Source organism: Siniperca chuatsi, linkage group LG1, assembly GCF_020085105.1.
Source record: "Siniperca chuatsi isolate FFG_IHB_CAS linkage group LG1, ASM2008510v1, whole genome shotgun sequence".
In the NCBI taxonomy this organism is placed as follows: domain Eukaryota; kingdom Metazoa; phylum Chordata; class Actinopteri; order Centrarchiformes; family Sinipercidae; genus Siniperca; species Siniperca chuatsi.
Window position 1 is genome coordinate 18,578,050 of NC_058042.1, and position 18,329 is coordinate 18,596,378.

Genomic DNA, 18,329 nt, shown 5'->3' on the forward strand with positions numbered 1-18,329 from the left:
TACTAATGCACAGTGTGCACACCCCCCAGTGTGAGCCATCTGGGGGGTGTAGCAGGGAATTTAGAGGAGAGGAGGGGGATGTAAAACAGACACTCAAGTAAGGAAAGTTGGGCATAAAATACATGGTTTACAATTATCTAAAATTAGGGTCTGCATGTTTATTTTGTCCCTGTCCAATCTTTAGTGACTACTGTTTAACACATCACAGCGCTCTTCAATAACCCCTTGTGACCCACATAGCTGTAGATGATTCTCACATGGGTTGCTGCTATTCTCAGAGGGCGCTCTGCATCTATGATGGACTCCCAGGTGAGCTGGGTTCCCTTATCCTCTCTGGGACGTCACCCATCTGTCCACATGAAAAAAAAATCCTCCTGACACTTTTGATCATGTTCCCCTCTACCATCATTTGTGACAAACTCCTTGTTCAATAGTAAAACCATGTTTTTGCAACAGGTTAATGTGCATGAACAAGGCAGAGATGGTGCCTGAGTGTGTTGATCACCATTATACTAGATATAATTTATCTGTATTTCAAATAAATAATCTAGATACTAAAGACCGGAAATGAGAACGCTCTAATCCAGTGTGCTGTGTTGTGATGTTGTCATTGGTCTGCAGCCTCCAAGCGCTCTGTGGCTCTCGCCTTGTGCCCCTCCCTAGTGCACGCACACACACACACACACACACACACACAGCATCCTCTTACTCTTAGCGATGCATCGGCCCCTTTCACTGTTAATCCAGCCGAGTTGTGCCTCTATGCATTGCTGTACTTCTGCAATCTGATGAATTCCCAGCGGATGTCAGGACACATAACATTTTGAAGCAGCGACTTTATACTCTTTGGATTTACAGTCAGTGGGAGCTTCACATCAGAGCCTCTGGTTCAGAGGTGGGACTCAGATCCACGGGACTCGTGGAACGAACGATGAAGTCCCAACCAGGCACGGCGACGATGCTGCTGCCCATCGCTCTCTGCCTCAGTAAGGATGTCTCTTTAATTGTTGTCTGAGTGTGAAAAAAAGTTTGTAAGTGCCGAGTTTGCTCTTGCCTGTCCCATTTTGTGCACTCTTACTTGTTCCACAGTTTTTTCTGATGTGTCTGTTTCTGCACATTTGTTATTTCTCCAAACTGGACTAAGTTAGAAACTCAGAGAAATTCCAGCAGGTTTGTCAGAAAAAGCTGACAAAGATGGCTGATAAACGATATTCCATTTAGCTTGTTCTGAAATTGAGGAGAGGAAGGTTTTACAAATGCACTTACCTTAATGAAATGCTCACTGTCATATTCTGATTGTCTTTCTCTCCTCCCCTGTGTGTGTGTGTGTGTGTGTGTGTGTGTGTGTGTGTGTACATGCTTTTGGTGTATAACATCATGTTCTTCGGTGTGAATTCTGCTATCTATCGTTTTTGAGGGTATTTCCAGTGAGATTACTCTGCACACAGGGAACACTTTTCATTTCTGAAGAGAATTTCAAAACATTTTGCAGACAGTAAAATTATGCTTAAAATTCAGGAGTAAAATACAGGAATAAAACAACAACAACAACAACAACAACAACAGTTTTTAACATTATGTATTCATGCGTGATTAATAAACTCCTCAGGGAGGACAACCAGGACAGCAAAAGCTGAATCACAACTAGACTTTGGCATCAGACAGCAGCATGTCTCTGAGGCATAGACAGGACTCAGATCTTGGTAAACAATAATTGGAAAAATCATATTAATAATATAATAATATTAAGTCGAATATAAAGAAGGGGAATTTTAAAATGATTACAGTAATGCATATTTATTAACGTGAGCAGGTGATTTTTTCGACTCTTCAGGTAGGTGCTACTTGTGGTTGGCCGGCCTCTGGTTTATAAACTATATGGCTAAAAATATGTGGACACCCTTTAGGTCTGGGGCTGTTTTTCATGTTTTGGACTTGGCTCTTTAGCTACAATTAAGGAAAATATTAATACTACAATATACAGTGATATATTTGAAAACAGTGTGCTTCCAACCTTGTGGCAACCGTTTTGGGAAGGCAAAAATAGTGTAAAGCGAGGACAAACAGTGTTTACAGGTGCTGAATCAAAAGAAAAACCAAAGGTAGAAGTCTGACAAAAATCTGCACACTGTACTGATAGCTCCCAATAAATGTCTGACTTCTGCCAATAGTTTGGGGAAGGCCCAAGATTCATAAAGAAATGGTTTTCTTAGTTTGGTGAGGAAGAACTTGACCCGACCTCAACCCCATCTGACACCTTTAGGAGAGAGATCTACCAATTGACAACTCAAACACACCTCCACTCCCTCATGAATGGATCAGGTTAATGTACAGATTTAACTTTCACCAGAAGTCCTCTATTCCAAATCACTGTTTAAATATTCCAGTCAGACCTTTTCAGGAACTTTTCAGTGAAAGCTCAAACCAATCTCAGAGGGATGTGTTATGTATGAGCTGATCAATGCACTCAGACAGCTCACACATGGTTTTGTAGTTCTACACTAAATTTGGCTTTGAGGATGTATAATCCCTCCAGATGAATGGAATACAACATATTTCCATATTTGTTTGATCCATCTAAGCACCGGATAGATCATGTCTCTATAAACATATTAACGTTGTGTTTCACTCTACAAGATGAAATCCCCAACCCAAAGAAACTAGTGATTTTATTCTTTCTCATCCCCAGTGTTCCCATATGCATATTCATTTATTTACACCAGTTTTGATCAAATTATCTCAGTACAGTGTACAAATATACTTTTCTCTTGTCTTCTCCTCTCCGGTAGGCTTGGTCCCTGTGTGTTTCGGAGCTGCACTTCCTATTTCATGTGGGTCCATCTACAAGAGTTTTGCTCAGTGTTTACTCACACTTGGAGACAGTTTGGTGGAAACACAAAAAGACCAGAGCACACAGGACATTGATGCAATCTGCAGGTGTGTGTCTGCCCATCACCATGGTAACCATCCAGTAACACCTTTGTCTGTCTTGATACAACTTGGCTCAAATTGTTCATGTTATAATCATTAAAGCTGCTGTCCAGATGAGCTATTTTAACATGATGGATTTCCATGAACTTTTGCACAGACATTCATGGTTCCCACAGGATGAATCCTACTCATTGAAGTTATCCCTTGACTTTTCCTCCAGTGCCCCCATGAGGTTGACTTTTTTGGCTTTTAGTGAAATATCTTACTATCTAAATGTATATGACCAAATACCTGAAAAACTAATGACATTCCCATCAGCCTCAGCTGAACATTATGTGCTAATAGCGAATGTTCGCATGCTAACATGCTAAACTAAGATGGTGAACATGATAAACATTATACCTGCAAAACATCAGCATATTAGCCTTGTCGTTGTGAGCATGTTAGCATGCTGATGTTAGCATTTAGCTCAAAGCACCAAGTACAGCCCCACAGAGCTGCTAGCAAGGCTGTAGATTCTTAGTCTCTTGTTATATTCATAATGGTAATGTGTGCTCGTAGTGACAAACCCACAGAGAATCATCACCCGACTCATTTCTCCTCAGATGCACATTGTTTTGGGTTTATGCAAACAACTTTATTGTTTTGGTTCAGACTCTTCGGTCTCATCAGCGTCATTTCCAGATGCACCAGGCAGAAAACATCCTCTCTTCTCTATTAAAAAACACATGATGCAATGAACAATGCTCTTCTTCTGTTGCATTTCTGCCAGAGTAGCTGCAGCATGTTTACTGCCCCCTAATGGACTTGTTTGGTTAAAACTTACTTGCCGTTATCACCAGTAATAAAAAAAGTTAAGGATTATAACTTTAAAGAGTAATTTACCACCAGACTGGAAAGCATTGTTTCACTGTCCTCTCTCAAGTCTGTTTCTGTTGGACGTGGTCTGAATGGTGCTTTGGTGCACCTGTAACCACACCCAACAGTGATGTCACAGAGTCCTGCAGTACAACTGTACAGCAACGCAGCATCGTGAAGGGTTAAACCACTGGAGGACAGTGAGAAACGATTTTTAGGAGTCTTAATTACTCACCTGCTCAGGTGTTAACCATAAGTAATCTCATCGCTGTGTTACTGTAGTTTACTTTCTACTTACGGCCCTGGTAAATGATGTATTGCAGTGATTACATTTCTACACTTAACACTGACATCTCCTCATGTCCTGGTTCCTTGAAGGTCCTGGAATGCGTTCCACGTTTGTGCCAACTCAGCTCTGGCCGGCTGTCCTGGAGAAGCAGCAGCTGTCTGGGAGTCTCTAAGGCAAGAATCCAGAAAGACGCAGTTTTCTGGAAACCTCTACGACATGTGTGCCAGCCGCAGCACCCTCCCACCCAGCACTGTGCCTGCACCCCAGAGCCCTCCCACCTCCGACCAGACCAACCAGGAAACGCTGAAAGGGCAAACATACAAGCACAGCCCCACCCTCACCACACTGTTGTTCCCTGTATTCAGCACCCTACTACTTCTGCTCAGGAGTTAGTTAACCAGTCTAAGTCTTTTATTCAGAGTGATGACAGCTGGCCATCAGAGTCCTGCTCCCCCTACGATCCAAACCCGTGAGGGTAAACACTCTTCACAAGTCAGGCTCATCATGATCACATATCAATCCTAAAATAAGGATTTCAATAACTGGATCAAAATGAAACATTTGATTCAGGGTTTCTTACATGGACAAGGTTGTGCATCTATTTAGGTATTAAATAAATATCAATACATTCAGATTAAGACGGTGTAGTCCCTCATTCGTCCAGGAGTGTTCTATCGTAGAAAAGGTTTCAGTCGTAGTCATCTGGACACTGTTTTCAGAATCAACATTCAGATTATCACACGTCTTTCTCTTAGAAAGAAGGTGACCAAAAAGTTGCTTTCATTCTGACATAAATATTTAAATTAGGCATACTAGTAGCTGATCAACTGTGTTACTTAAGATACGTGTTTAATTGATTTGCGATTAAATTCACATCATGTGATATTGCTTGGTCAATCTTTTATAGTTTGAAGTGACAAACAGTTAATGTAGGGAGAGAAGAACAACACCCTCCACTCGGCTGCCAGAAAAAGTCTCAGTTATCAGCTAATATTTGTTGTAAACACTTTATTTTGTATCACTACTGCAGTACATCAGTAATACCACATCATTTTTAGGACAAAAGAGATTTCAAGGGACATTGTAATGCCAGGTGTTCAGATCTGCTCGTTATCCAATCAGGTGTGATCCAGAGGAGAGTGTTATCACAGGGTGCACAACAGTGTTTGTGCAGTAATTCATCACCCTGTATGACTGGTTTAACGTCAGAAAATTAGATTTCTGTGTGGAAGCATTCTTTGCAGTGTGTGCATGATGCTGCTAAATGTTATCACTTGTTTAAAACTGTGTCATTTCATGTGACCCCTTTTAATGGTTTTCCAGTCCTTTTTTTGAGCAGTTTTATGCTGCTTTTTCTATTCTGAACTGCTGCATACAGTGAAGTTTCACTTTAAGCAATTGAATAACTTCATGCATCCCCTGTGTAGCAGTTAAAAAGGACACATAACAGAGCACACACATCTCAATTAAACTCATAGGGCAAAATAATAATAAACACATAATTACAAAGTACTAAATAGCATAAAGTGCAAAGTACAACAAGCAGATTCTAAGTATGTAAGCCTGTGGTGGGAAGAGGGAGTGAGAAGGGTTCATCCTCATAACATTAACAGTTTCTGTAATGTTATTTAATGTTATATAACTTTTCTTTGATACTGAGCGAGCTCTGTTATGCAATCACACTCTGCATTTTATTGATTAGTTTTCACATTGCCAATGTATTTACTGTATTATTTTCTGGTTTTGTTTTTGGTTATTTGCATTATTCTGTTTTTTCACAGCAGTAGAGAGTGCTCCATGCCTCTTTGTTTCACTTTGACTTTTAACCCAACAAAAACTTAAATTAAAGGTATGCTGACGTACACAATGCTGAGTAATTCTCCTTAAATCACAACTATTTTTTGTTTTTCTTTTCTTGAAGTCATGGGTTTTTGTGTCGTTTGTGTGTGTGTATGTGTTTGTGTTTAATCTTAATACTCTTAAGCTGTTTCATAACAGCAGAATCATGAGTAGATTAATCTCATCTGTCTTTATTCATCCACAGTGTAGCAGGTTGCACCTCGAAACCCTTGAAAACAGTCTTAGTGCCCTCAGATGGAGGATAAATACTGTAATGAAGTGAATGATGATTGGTTGTGTGCCGTGTTGCCGTGTCAGCGCTGTCATGAAGTATGACTTGAACATGATGTGAACAGGTGTGACAACTAAAGGTCAGAAGTGATAACTTCATTACTGCAGCATGCTGAATTTAAGAAGTTAATGCAGTGGTCACTGAAACCCTCAGGTGGACGTCTTGCTTTATATTCTGCTTCTACTTAAAGATTCCTGTGTTGATTAAATGTCAGGTCACCACCATGCAGCCTCTGTGACCCAAAGTTCACAGGTTTAATGGTTGATTTGAATAGTGCTGATTCACACACTTCCCATGTAGCTTTAGGCTTCTGCATCTGATTCCTGTTGCAGTTTGAACATGACTGTGGTAGCTGATAATATTTTTTATCTGCAATCGGACTGCAAGTCAAAAAGTCTCTGGTTTTGTCTACTATTTACTAACAGACTACATGTTGAAAAGCCAGATTATAACCCTGATTTGGCCATGATGACTGATTTTTCAACACTGTGGACAGTCTGCACAACATATGGCAGGTCACCACGGACAGAGAGGGGATTCACATCTGTTGCCGTGTGACTGAGCTTCATGATTATATTGATCAGGATTGATTTTTACACATTAAATATGAACAAATATGAAGGTGTTACTGTAGTCTGAGTGGGAATCTAAAGGCAGTGTGCCTGTGTATGACTGCAGTCGTCTGCAAACATCAGTTGTGCGTCTTTTCACAGTCAGTTCGGAAAATGTGTTCTCCCACCTTTTACAGTCAGTGTTTTCCTACCTTTTTCTAAAGATAATAAGATAATTTAAGACAACTAACCAATGAAGATAAGTTAATAATTATTAGCCTGGTCCCAGGCCTCCAAATGCCTGCATCCCTGCATCAGGCTAAATAATTATTAAAAAATTAAAGGAACATTGTTTTTCTACGTGATGTATTTGCTCTGCCAAAAAAGCAAATTGTAAGTTAATTAAAAAACTGCACAGTGTTGGTCTGGATTCACTTCCTGTCCGGTCTTATGTTCTTTATGTTACAGCTGTGACAGTTTGTCTGCTTTCCCTTAGTGTTTCCAAATGTTATTCCCCTGCCCTGTGTCTCCTGTTTATCTACTGCGGCTCTCCAGTCACTCATCCCCAGATTGTTGTTTCAACCACAGTGGTAGTTACTAGTCGGCCATCCATTGCTTTTTCTAAAGCATTCAGTCTGTTCATGTTCTGTGTTATATTCGCTAACGTGAGTTTCTGTGCTCCACGTTTGCTCTCAGCCACGCCCTCGTCGCCACCATTAGCTCAGCTACCTGCTTACCTGTTCTGGATCTTCATCCCAGTTTCGCCAAGCTCCACCACCATGTTTTCATGTCCTCGCTGCCAGCTCTGGATCCCAACCCCTGGTCTTCATCCACTTCCCCTTTCCCGTTCTTCAATGAATCTCTATATATTCCTACCCATTGTCTGAGTCCTGCACTTCAGCCCAACCGTTTAGTAAAACCTAACACTTTAAATTGTATTTTTGTGGTCCATCACTTCAACATCCTTTTGTGATAAAATGTAATGATCATCATCATCATCCTATTTTTACTCTGCAGGTTTACATGGATAAATTAATACATCCTTTTGCTTTACTTCTTCAAGTGGACTCCTGAGATATTTCTGAAAACAGCACAAAATGCCTGGAGGATAAACTCTTTGAACTGTCCCCAGAACACCTTGGTGTGCCTGCTCACTCTAATCTCTTTTTCTCCTGCATTTCACTTGAGGAAATCGGCAACATCACCATGAAATCTTTCTAAGGTGCCCCTCACATTCTGCACCCAGCTGTTGAAATGTTTAAGATACAACAAAAGAAAGATTCCTCCTGCCTTCCTCCTGTACTTTCTGATCCATATGATCAGGACTTTATTTTACCAGCACATAAACAAATGCTACAACCCTGTATACAGTATTGCACACCAACTCTACATATGTTATTCTGTAAATACATTAAATAAATAAATGAAAACTAAACAATGGCCAATTATCCCTTAAGCTGGGTCCTGCTTTGTTTTCTAATCTTTCTTTTCAAAGGTTTTTTGTGGCCTTTATTTGACAGTTGAAAGTACAGAGGAGAGAGAGGAGACATGCCACCACTTATTTCTTTATTTAGAGTCCCTGGTGTCAAAATCTAGTTTTAAGACTTTCTATTATTTCAGTTTTGTGCTTACTTGTTGCATATTTTGAAATGCTATTCCAGCATAGAAAACCTGTTTAAATTGTGAAGAGAGTGAGTAACATATTATAGCTCTGGAGCCCCATAGCAGGTTAATCCAGCCATGCTGTCATTAGACAGACACGTTTTCATGCTTTTCTAATGTTCACTGATGGCTAATAGAGAAGGTCCCCTTCTGTGTAGCATCTTATCTGAGAGCTTGAGCAGAACTACTATAAATATCAGAGACAGACAAACCTTAAAAGAGAGAGAGAGAGCACAAGCAAACATACTCACTTTAGTGACACATTTGTCACCTTAGAGTGAAATGTTTAATAGTCAAAATGTCCAATTAGACCACGTGAGGCGCGTGGGTGTGGACTATATATTTGCATGGTTTACCACTTACACACCGCTTTACTTTTAAAGAAACTCAGAAGAATGAACCAAACACTTGGACTACTTTGGGAAAGTTAGTTGTATTAAACATCTTTCTAGAAAAGTATAATTTAGAAGCTTCTCCTCCCGGTGCGGTGAGTCTCGGAGCTGGTTCAGGATCATGGAAGAACTGGCCCGGGAGAGCATCAGCCTGCTGGCCCGGTCTGCGTCTCATGCGGACCCGCCGCGGCTCGGCTCGATCGGCGCGGTGTTCATCATGCTGAAGTCTGCGCTGGGAGCCGGACTGCTCAACTTCCCCTGGGCTTTCCAGAAGGCGGGGGGAGTGAAATCTGCCATCAGCGTGGAGCTGGTGAGGAAAAGATCAAACACCTGCTAGTCTTGCTAACTGCTGTTGTTGGTGCATTGGTAAGAAAAAGTGTTGTAGGCTTGTTGTGCACATAAATGGCCCTGCATCAATCTATTCTTAATACTTTCATGGAATAATCAGGAACTTTTAACTGCAAAAGCCTTAATTTTATTGACCTTTATCTTTCAATATGTTACTATCCAGAGGCTTTTGGGGTGTCAGTTTGACTTTTATCCTGTAGCCTGAGTATGTATAGACTCACCACCACTCTGTCTCTCCCTGGTGTGAAACAGGCACATCTTTCTCACAGGTGAGCTCTAATGAAGCTTCCAGTTTAGGTGAGGACATGAACTTTCATTGCGCTGCTTCTTCTGACTGCCACAAAAAATGTGTGTGTGTGTCTGTGTGTATGTGCCTCATGGATGGATTTCCATACAGGGCTTTCCAAGAATAGGCCCAGGGGCCCAGGGGCCCAGGGGCCCAGTAAGTGAGGGGACTGCTAAGAAGTGACAGCTCCCTCTGGAAGGAGTTCAATGTCTCAATCACATTTTTGTTGCTCCTATCTCTGGTATTTGAAAACACCATATATGATCTAATATTTGTAATTAATGTTTGTTTATTTTCCATATAAAACGGCTACATAATGCATAGCCTACTTAGGCTACAGTCAGTCTACATTAAAATTAAAACAAGTAAGGGAACCTACATTAGAATAAGCAGAATAATCTTTGCTCTAGGAAAATATAACTTACAACGCAGGTTTCGTTTGTCAATCTGCTGTGACAGGAAGCTTTAAAAAGAATTAGAGCTGAAACAGTCGATTAATCAATTAGTTGATTGTCTGCATCTGATTCCTGTTGCAGTTTGAACATGACTGTGGTAGCTGATAATATTTTTTATCTGCAATCGGACTGCAAGTCAAAAAGTCTCTGGTTTTGTCTACTATTTACTAACAGACTACATGTTGAAAAGCCAGATTATAACCCTGATTTGGCCATGATGACTGATTTTTCAACACTGTGGACAGTCTGCACAACATATGGCAGGTCACCACGGACAGAGAGGGGATTCACATCTGTTGCCGTGTGACTGAGCTTCATGATTATATTGATCAGGATTGATTTTTACACATTAAATATGAACAAATATGAAGGTGTTACTGTAGTCTGAGTGGGAATCTAAAGGCAGTGTGCCTGTGTATGACTGCAGTCGTCTGCAAACATCAGTTGTGCGTCTTTTCACAGTCAGTTCGGAAAATGTGTTCTCCCACCTTTTACAGTCAGTGTTTTCCTACCTTTTTCTAAAGATAATAAGATAATTTAAGACAACTAACCAATGAAGATAAGTTAATAATTATTAGCCTGGTCCCAGGCCTCCAAATGCCTGCATCCCTGCATCAGGCTAAATAATTATTAAAAAATTAAAGGAACATTGTTTTTCTACGTGATGTATTTGCTCTGCCAAAAAAGCAAATTGTAAGTTAATTAAAAACTGCACAGTGTTGGTCTGGATTCACTTCCTGTCCGGTCTTATGTTCTTTATGTTACAGCTGTGACAGTTTGTCTGCTTTCCTTAGTGTTTCCAAATGTTATTCCCTGCCCTGTGTCTCCTGTTTATCTACTGCGGCTCTCCAGTCACTCATCCCCAGATTGTTGTTTCAACCACAGTGGTAGTTACTAGTCGGCCATCCATTGCTTTTTCTAAAGCATTCAGTCTGTTCATGTTCTGTGTTATATTCGCTAACGTGAGTTTCTGTGCTCCACGTTTGCTCTCAGCCACGCCCTCGTCGCCACCATTAGCTCAGCTACCTGCTTACCTGTTCTGGATCTTCATCCCAGTTTCGCCAAGCTCCACCACCATGTTTTCATGTCCTCGCTGCCAGCTCTGGATCCCAACCCCTGGTCTTCATCCACTTCCCCTTTCCCGTTCTTCAATGAATCTCTATATATTCCTACCCATTGTCTGAGTCCTGCACTTCAGCCCAACCGTTTAGTAAAACCTAACACTTTAAATTGTATTTTTGTGGTCCATCACTTCAACATCCTTTTGTGATAAAATGTAATGATCATCATCATCATCCTATTTTTACTCTGCAGGTTTACATGGATAAATTAATACATCCTTTTGCTTTACTTCTTCAAGTGGACTCCTGAGATATTTCTGAAAACAGCACAAAATGCCTGGAGGATAAACTCTTTGAACTAAAGACTAAAAACTAAAGCCGGACTGCTCAACTTCCCCTGGGCTTTCCAGAAGGCGGGGGGAGTGAAATCTGCCATCAGCGTGGAGCTGGTGAGGAAAAGATCAAACACCTGCTAGTCTTGCTAACTGCTGTTGTTGGTGCATTGGTAAGAAAAAGTGTTGTAGGCTTGTTGTGCACATAAATGGCCCTGCATCAATCTATTCTTAATACTTTCATGGAATAATCAGGAACTTTTAACTGCAAAAGCCTTAATTTTATTGACCTTTATCTTTCAATATGTTACTATCCAGAGGCTTTTGGGGTGTCAGTTTGACTTTTATCCTGTAGCCTGAGTATGTATAGACTCACCACCACTCTGTCTCTCCCTGGTGTGAAACAGGCACATCTTTCTCACAGGTGAGCTCTAATGAAGCTTCCAGTTTAGGTGAGGACATGAACTTTCATTGCGCTGCTTCTTCTGACTGCCACAAAAAATGTGTGTGTGTGTCTGTGTGTATGTGCCTCATGGATGGATTTCCATACAGGGCTTTCCAAGAATAGGCCCAGGGGCCCAGGGGCCCAGGGGCCCAGTAAGTGAGGGGACTGCTAAGAAGTGACAGCTCCCTCTGGAAGGAGTTCAATGTCTCAATCACATTTTTGTTGCTCCTATCTCTGGTATTTGAAAACACCATATATGATCTAATATTTGTAATTAATGTTTGTTTATTTTCCATATAAAACGGCTACATAATGCATAGCCTACTTAGGCTACAGTCAGTCTACATTAAAATTAAAACAAGTAAGGGAACCTACATTAGAATAAGCAGAATAATCTTTGCTCTAGGAAAATATAACTTACAACGCAGGTTTCGTTTGTCAATCTGCTGTGACAGGAAGCTTTAAAAAGAATTAGAGCTGAAACAGTCGATTAATCAATTAGTTGATTGTCAGAAAATCTTATTTAGAATCGATTAAAGATTTAAGTAATTTTTTTAAAGCAAAAAAGTGAAACATTTCCAAATGTTAATATTTGCTTGTTTGCTTGGACTTCTATGATATCAAACTGAATGTCTTTGGGTTTTGAACTGTTTGGTTGGACAAAACGAGCAATTTGAATATGTCAACTTGTCAGAATTGTGATACGCATTTTTTAAAACTGTGGTCCAAATTATGGACCAAAGTGTCAATCAATTAATTTAGAAAATAATCCCCAGATTAGTTGATAATGAAAATAATTATTTGTAGCCCTTGAAAGAATTTAAACACCTCTCTTCATCTGTTGTGTAAACCAAGTCCTGACATTTAGGTTCAGTTTTCAACCAATATCAGATCATTATCAGTTATGGTTGACTGCAAGTTATATGTTTCTAGTCATGAGGAGCGGGAGGATGGGGGGGCCTTTGACGTGCCTGTACCCAGAGTCCCATTGTCTAATAATCCGTCCATGGTGTGTGTGTGTGTGGGTAAATGAAGATTAAGTTCCTCTCTGTGTCTCTGCAGGTTTCACTGGTTTTCCTCATCAGTGGTTTGGTCATCCTCGGCTATGCCTCATTGGTCAGCAGACAGAAGACTTATCAGGACGTGGTGAGTGAGGTGTGTGGACGAGCTGTGGGTCAACTCTGTGAAGTCTGTTTCTGCTTCAACCTCTTCATGATAAGCGTCGCCTTCCTGGTGGTGGTGCAGGACCAGCTGGAGAAATGTAAGTGCTGAATTAAGTATAGTTTAGGTTAAGTATTAACATCAGGGTAATGATCAAACTCTTTCTTCTTCTTGTAAGCGTGTTGGACATGCTGGCTGCTATACATTTCTGTGACTGACGCATATTATTAGATAATTACACAGCTGTAATCAACTAACATCAACAGCAGTGTTAGTAACAGGTATTCATGTTACTTACATCTAATTTAATATATTCATATATTAAACTAGCGTACTCACACATCCACAGGGAATCTGCAGGTCTTGAAAAGTCTTAAAAAGCATTGAAATGAATTCCCTCAAAACACGAGACCGTTGAAGGTATTGAAATGTCTTAAATTTAATTTACATAAGTCTTCAACATTTTCTTTTGCCTGGATTGTATCAGCAGTGGATTGTGGAGTTTCAATCAGCACCGTCAGACCTAAACACTGTCACTTCTGTTAGCTACAGCTGGAAGCTAATCAACTCATAATGGGCAAGTGTCAATTTTAGCAAAAACTTAAATTAATTAATTATTTTGGTTAATTGGTTAATTTATCCATCCATTTTATGATACTCTAGGTCGCATTAATTTGATTAATGATATCATTAGGAGTTATTGTATTTGATGTGATATAATAATGAATAATTCTGGTGCCATTTGGTCCCTACTGGTTTTCCATCATATTTTTACACTTTGAATGTTATGACTGTGAAACAGATATTAAATTGCATTCTATGTGGTATTAAAAAGGTCTTCAACTTAACTCGGTGAACCCTGCAGAAACCCTGGTCCAGGAGGAAGGGAAAACATTGAATAAAGGTTTATTCGAAAGTTTGTAGGTTACATTGTCAAGACAGGTGCATCTTACACTGTCAAAGACTTGTTTTGATTGAAGCTTTGCAGAATTCTCTATCTCTTAACTAGCACCATTGTCCCTAAACTTTTGTCCACATGGGCACTAAACAGCCTTTATGACACAATCACCTGTCATAAATAATAATAATCACTTAAGTAAAACTTGCTAATACCTCAGGAATCTGAATACATAGTTTGATGTATGAACTCACATGTTAGCAGAACATAACATATAATATGTTAGACATGTTGCTCCTAGAGATCCCATTAGAAACAGACATTACAGTGCACCAGGCTCCCGTCGCCATCCTGATTGTTTAGTTGGGAATGTTTTATACCAGCTGTAGTTAATCATCATGAAACACTTCTCTGTTTGCAGTCAGCATTGATTTCTACAGTGTTTGAATGTTTTCATCAAGGCACACGACTGAGGAGCCATTTCCCATATCAAAAAATATAACTCTTTCAGACCACAACTCATCTGCACTTTAATTTCCATTCTAGATAGTATCAGGCTAAACATGTGACTGGCAGCAGTAATGCAAACATTTTTCATTTTTTCTTTGGTTGCTTTGTCCATCTGAAACCCTTCAAATCCCGTTAATGTTTTTGCTCTGTTCCAGTTTTAAACAGAGGATTTGATTGGATTTACACACCCTCCCCACAAAAAAAAACATTTGATCGGAAATTCTGCACAGAGCACCGTGCAGATGGAGCACTTAGTGAGATATCGTCAAGGGTGAAATGCTTTAAACACACTCACATGTTGAATGTTCTGTTTTCATTATTCTTTATGTTCATCCACCAGCATCAAAGCATTATGTTGCAGCCATTAAAAAATCATAAACCACGTTGTTTAGCAGGATTCAAAATGTCCTGTATTGTCCTGTTTACCGAAGTAAACAGGACAATACAAGACATTTTGCATTCCTTCATGTTGCAGCAGATAAATAAAGTTCATTTTGATTTGTTCTTCTCCAGTGTGTATTTCTTTATATGAGACGGTGACTGGGTCCAGTGAGGGAGAGATGCCGTATCACTGGTACACAGACCAGCGATTTGCCCTCTTCATCATGTGCCTCGTCATCATCCTACCCCTGTCCATCTCTAAAGAAATCGGCATCCAGAAATACACAAGGTATACAACACTCATCTGGGGTCAGCATGACGTCCAGCTTTTATGTGATTTAACTGTTTTGTCCTCGTATCAGTGTGTTGGGGACGCTGGCTGCTACATATCTGTGTGTGGCAGTGATCGTCAAATATTGCCTGATGGAGAGCCACGCTGTTATAATAATTCCAGAGCACAGCCAAGGGTCAGTAACGCTGTCTTTAATGGATGCATGTGTGTATCATCAGCTTCTCATTTAGTACAGCTATTGTTTTGAGTGCATTACTAATTGTGTGTGTTGGGTGTTTCTCAGTGTCAGTTCGTGGGCTTCAGTGTTCAGTGTCGTGCCGACCATCTGCTTTGGCTTCCAGGTAGGATCAACTTCATGCTGGTTTTAAGACTGAAAAATGTCAGTACGAAATACTGCCTGCAAATGGAACTTGAAATGCACTACATTCAAGTGGTTTAATATGGAGTTAATATTGTCCAAATAAGAAGAAATGTAGGATCACAAACCAACCAACAATAACAACTAAACAGAGGTCTTTGCTCACTTCTCAGTATTCCTGTCATAATATAACTGGCAGTGTCTGACCAATAGATCTCTGCCCCTGGAATATTTGTCCAATAAATGCAAAGGCCTAACTTAGAAATGCAAAGCAAACCACCTTCTGGATTCTGGATTACTAAGTAGGAAAAATAGAAGAAAAACAAAAAAATCTAACTCCCTCCAAACTCCCCAAAATTGATCTCAATAATCGGCATGGCTGTGTGTGTTTGCAGTGTCATGAAGCCAGTATAGCAATCTACAGCAGCATGGAGAACCAGAAGCTCTCCCACTGGGTGGTCATCTCTGTGCTCTCCATGTTTTTCTGTCTCCTCATCTACACTCTGACCGGTGAGTTCACCTCTAAAGCGCCGTCCTCACTGTGTCATGTGCTCACCTGCTAATCACATCCACTCTCTCCATCTCCAGGTGTGTACGGCTTCATGACGTTTGGACGAGCTGTTGCCTCAGATATTTTGATGTCATATCCAGGAAATGATGTGGTCATGATCATTTCCAGACTACTTTTTGGAATATCAATTATCACTATCTATCCTATTCTTCTTCTTCTGGGGAGGTAAGTGACACCAGAGTTGGTTTTGTGTTGTATGAGTTTGTGTTTCAACACCTAACATGTCGTCTCTCTCTGCGTGTGTGTGTGGAACAGATCTGTCATCCTGAACCTGATGCTGCGCGTTCAAAGACGTCGTCAGGGAATCGTCACTCATTCGTTTGAGAGTCGCTGCAGAGTCGTTCTCACTGTTATCTGGATCACCGTCACTCTTCTCATCGCCATGTTTGTCCCCGACATGGGTGAGGTCATCAGTGTCATTGGAGGAATCAGCGCCTTCTTCATCTTTATTTTTCCTGGTATGTAAACAACCTTTAATATGTGTATGTATCTGTGTTTGCAATGACATAACGTGTAATGTATGGACATGGCCTAACATGTATGGAAGGTGCTATAGAAATAAAGTTAGATTGACAGCCATGCACGTGACTCAGTAAGGTAACCCTGTCAATGTGGTGTGTATATGTTTGTGTTGCAGGTCTGTGCTTAGTGTTCATAATGCAAACTGAGTCTGTGACTCCAAGAGTCAGGTGAGTGTGTACATACAGAAGACTCATGATTTCTTGGTAATGCTGTATTTTTCGGGTCCATAATTTCTGAATTATTTCCTAATCATATCCAAGAAATTTCCCAAAAGAACCATGTAATTGGAACTAATTATCGGGAAAATAGAGAAAGTTTTCAACTGGTACACTTCCAATTAATTTATTCCAGTTGCAGGTGTAACCTGTAGAGTCTTTTAGTCGCTTCATAGCAGGTCAACCTTACAAACAAAAATGTAATATGTTAACAAGCAAACATACAATTCAACATATATGGAGAATTAAGTTTCAGATAATGAATGAATATTTACTTGGATTTAAATGGAGGTTTCCTTTCAAGGAAATTCCTATTTTCCCAATAATTAATACCAAATTACTTAGGAACATTCCACGGAAATTAATAGTGAAACTGTTATGAAATTACGAACCTGTATAATAAACTAATTTTTTAAGAGTTAAACTATAAACAAGTTAGGGGGGTTACATAAAAACCTGCTGAAGGTCATACAAACATAGCAATGAGTCCACAAAGTCCTTTTAGAGTTCAGATTACGATGCCTCCCAACTAAAATGGCTTGTTTTTTCAAGAAAAAAGTAAGGCCTCTATGGGCAGAGCAGATTTGATCTATTGTGTTATAACATGTGAATTAAGGAAATTAATTGTGATTAATGATCATTAATTACTGTTAAGCAGAACATTTATTTTGTTGCATAATAACTTAAAAGCCATCTGTCCTGGTCTTTCTCTTGATGTCCCTGATGTTCTTCTCTGCAGGGTGATTTTAACAGTTTGGGGAGTCATAACTATTGTAGTTGGAGCCTTCATCTTCGGACAGAGCACAACCATCGCTGTCATGGAGCTTTTCCAAAAATTCTGAATTTCACACCATCATCACCACTATCTGCAGCAGCTGCTTCACTGTGACTCCAGAGCGTTTTGTGAGGCTCAACTCTTTTGTGCACAACTGAAACTTGCATTTGTAAAGGTGGTTTTTAGTTGTATATATGATTCTTATCAAGGTCATCCATGACCTGGATATAAAATATAGTTGCTATGTGAGAATGTAATCATTTTTTTGTGTGATGCATACATATTGGATTTAAATGCACAATTATATAGTGTCAAAGAGAAGAATGCCAAAATGCATTGTTAGGTATTTAATTGTTTAGCATGTGCAGAAAAATATTTATGTTTGAATATATGTCTCTGTTTTACTATTTTATTTGGTATGCCAATAATTTACCTACAATATTAAATGAGAATCACAAAGTGTTGCCTCTTTGAGTCTTCAATTGTACTTGCAAACGCTGCCAGGGGGCAGCATCGCACTACTGAGGCATTATATATTTATCTGCGTTGTCACTCATTCATATATGAGTGGAACTGCATAAATACGGCAACACAGATAACAGAAAAAAACAGTTCTTATCATTGTTATTATGGTCCCACGGATCATTTTGACAACTTAGCAAGACAATATTCTTCTTTAATGTAAACAGATGGATTTTATGCCCTTGAAATGCATGTTTACATCTACCAGATGATAATGTGAGTGAATATTATTAAGATTTTTTTCTTTTAAGTACATGATTCTTATCCTTCCTCTGCATTTTTCCATTCTCTCTCCCCACTGACCTCCATGTGGCCTGAATCATAAGAGTGATATAAATCTGCAGCTTTCATTGAGCACAGATTGATGGCTGAGGTATGATGAA

General features: G+C 39.8%; 2 protein-coding genes across 2 annotated transcripts; both read left to right on the forward strand.

The window, feature by feature from the left end:
* The first annotated feature begins 697 nt into the window (after positions 1–697).
* Positions 698–5,945, forward strand: nrn1lb (neuritin 1-like b). The gene is made up of 3 exons (XM_044202868.1): positions 698–986; positions 2,790–2,937; positions 4,168–5,945. The coding sequence occupies exons 1-3, from the start codon at positions 932–934 to the stop codon at positions 4,469–4,471; spliced, it is 507 nt and encodes a 168-aa protein (XP_044058803.1). The 5' UTR covers positions 698–931; the 3' UTR covers positions 4,472–5,945.
* A 2,834-nt stretch (positions 5,946–8,779) lies between these two features.
* On the forward strand, positions 8,780–18,329 carry slc38a8b (solute carrier family 38 member 8b). The gene is made up of 10 exons (XM_044202855.1): positions 8,780–9,124; positions 12,804–13,002; positions 14,824–14,980; positions 15,054–15,158; positions 15,267–15,324; positions 15,737–15,851; positions 15,930–16,077; positions 16,168–16,370; positions 16,550–16,601; positions 17,389–18,329. Exons 1-10 carry the CDS (start codon positions 8,936–8,938, stop codon positions 17,489–17,491), a joined length of 1,329 nt encoding a protein of 442 aa, XP_044058790.1. The 5' UTR covers positions 8,780–8,935; the 3' UTR covers positions 17,492–18,329.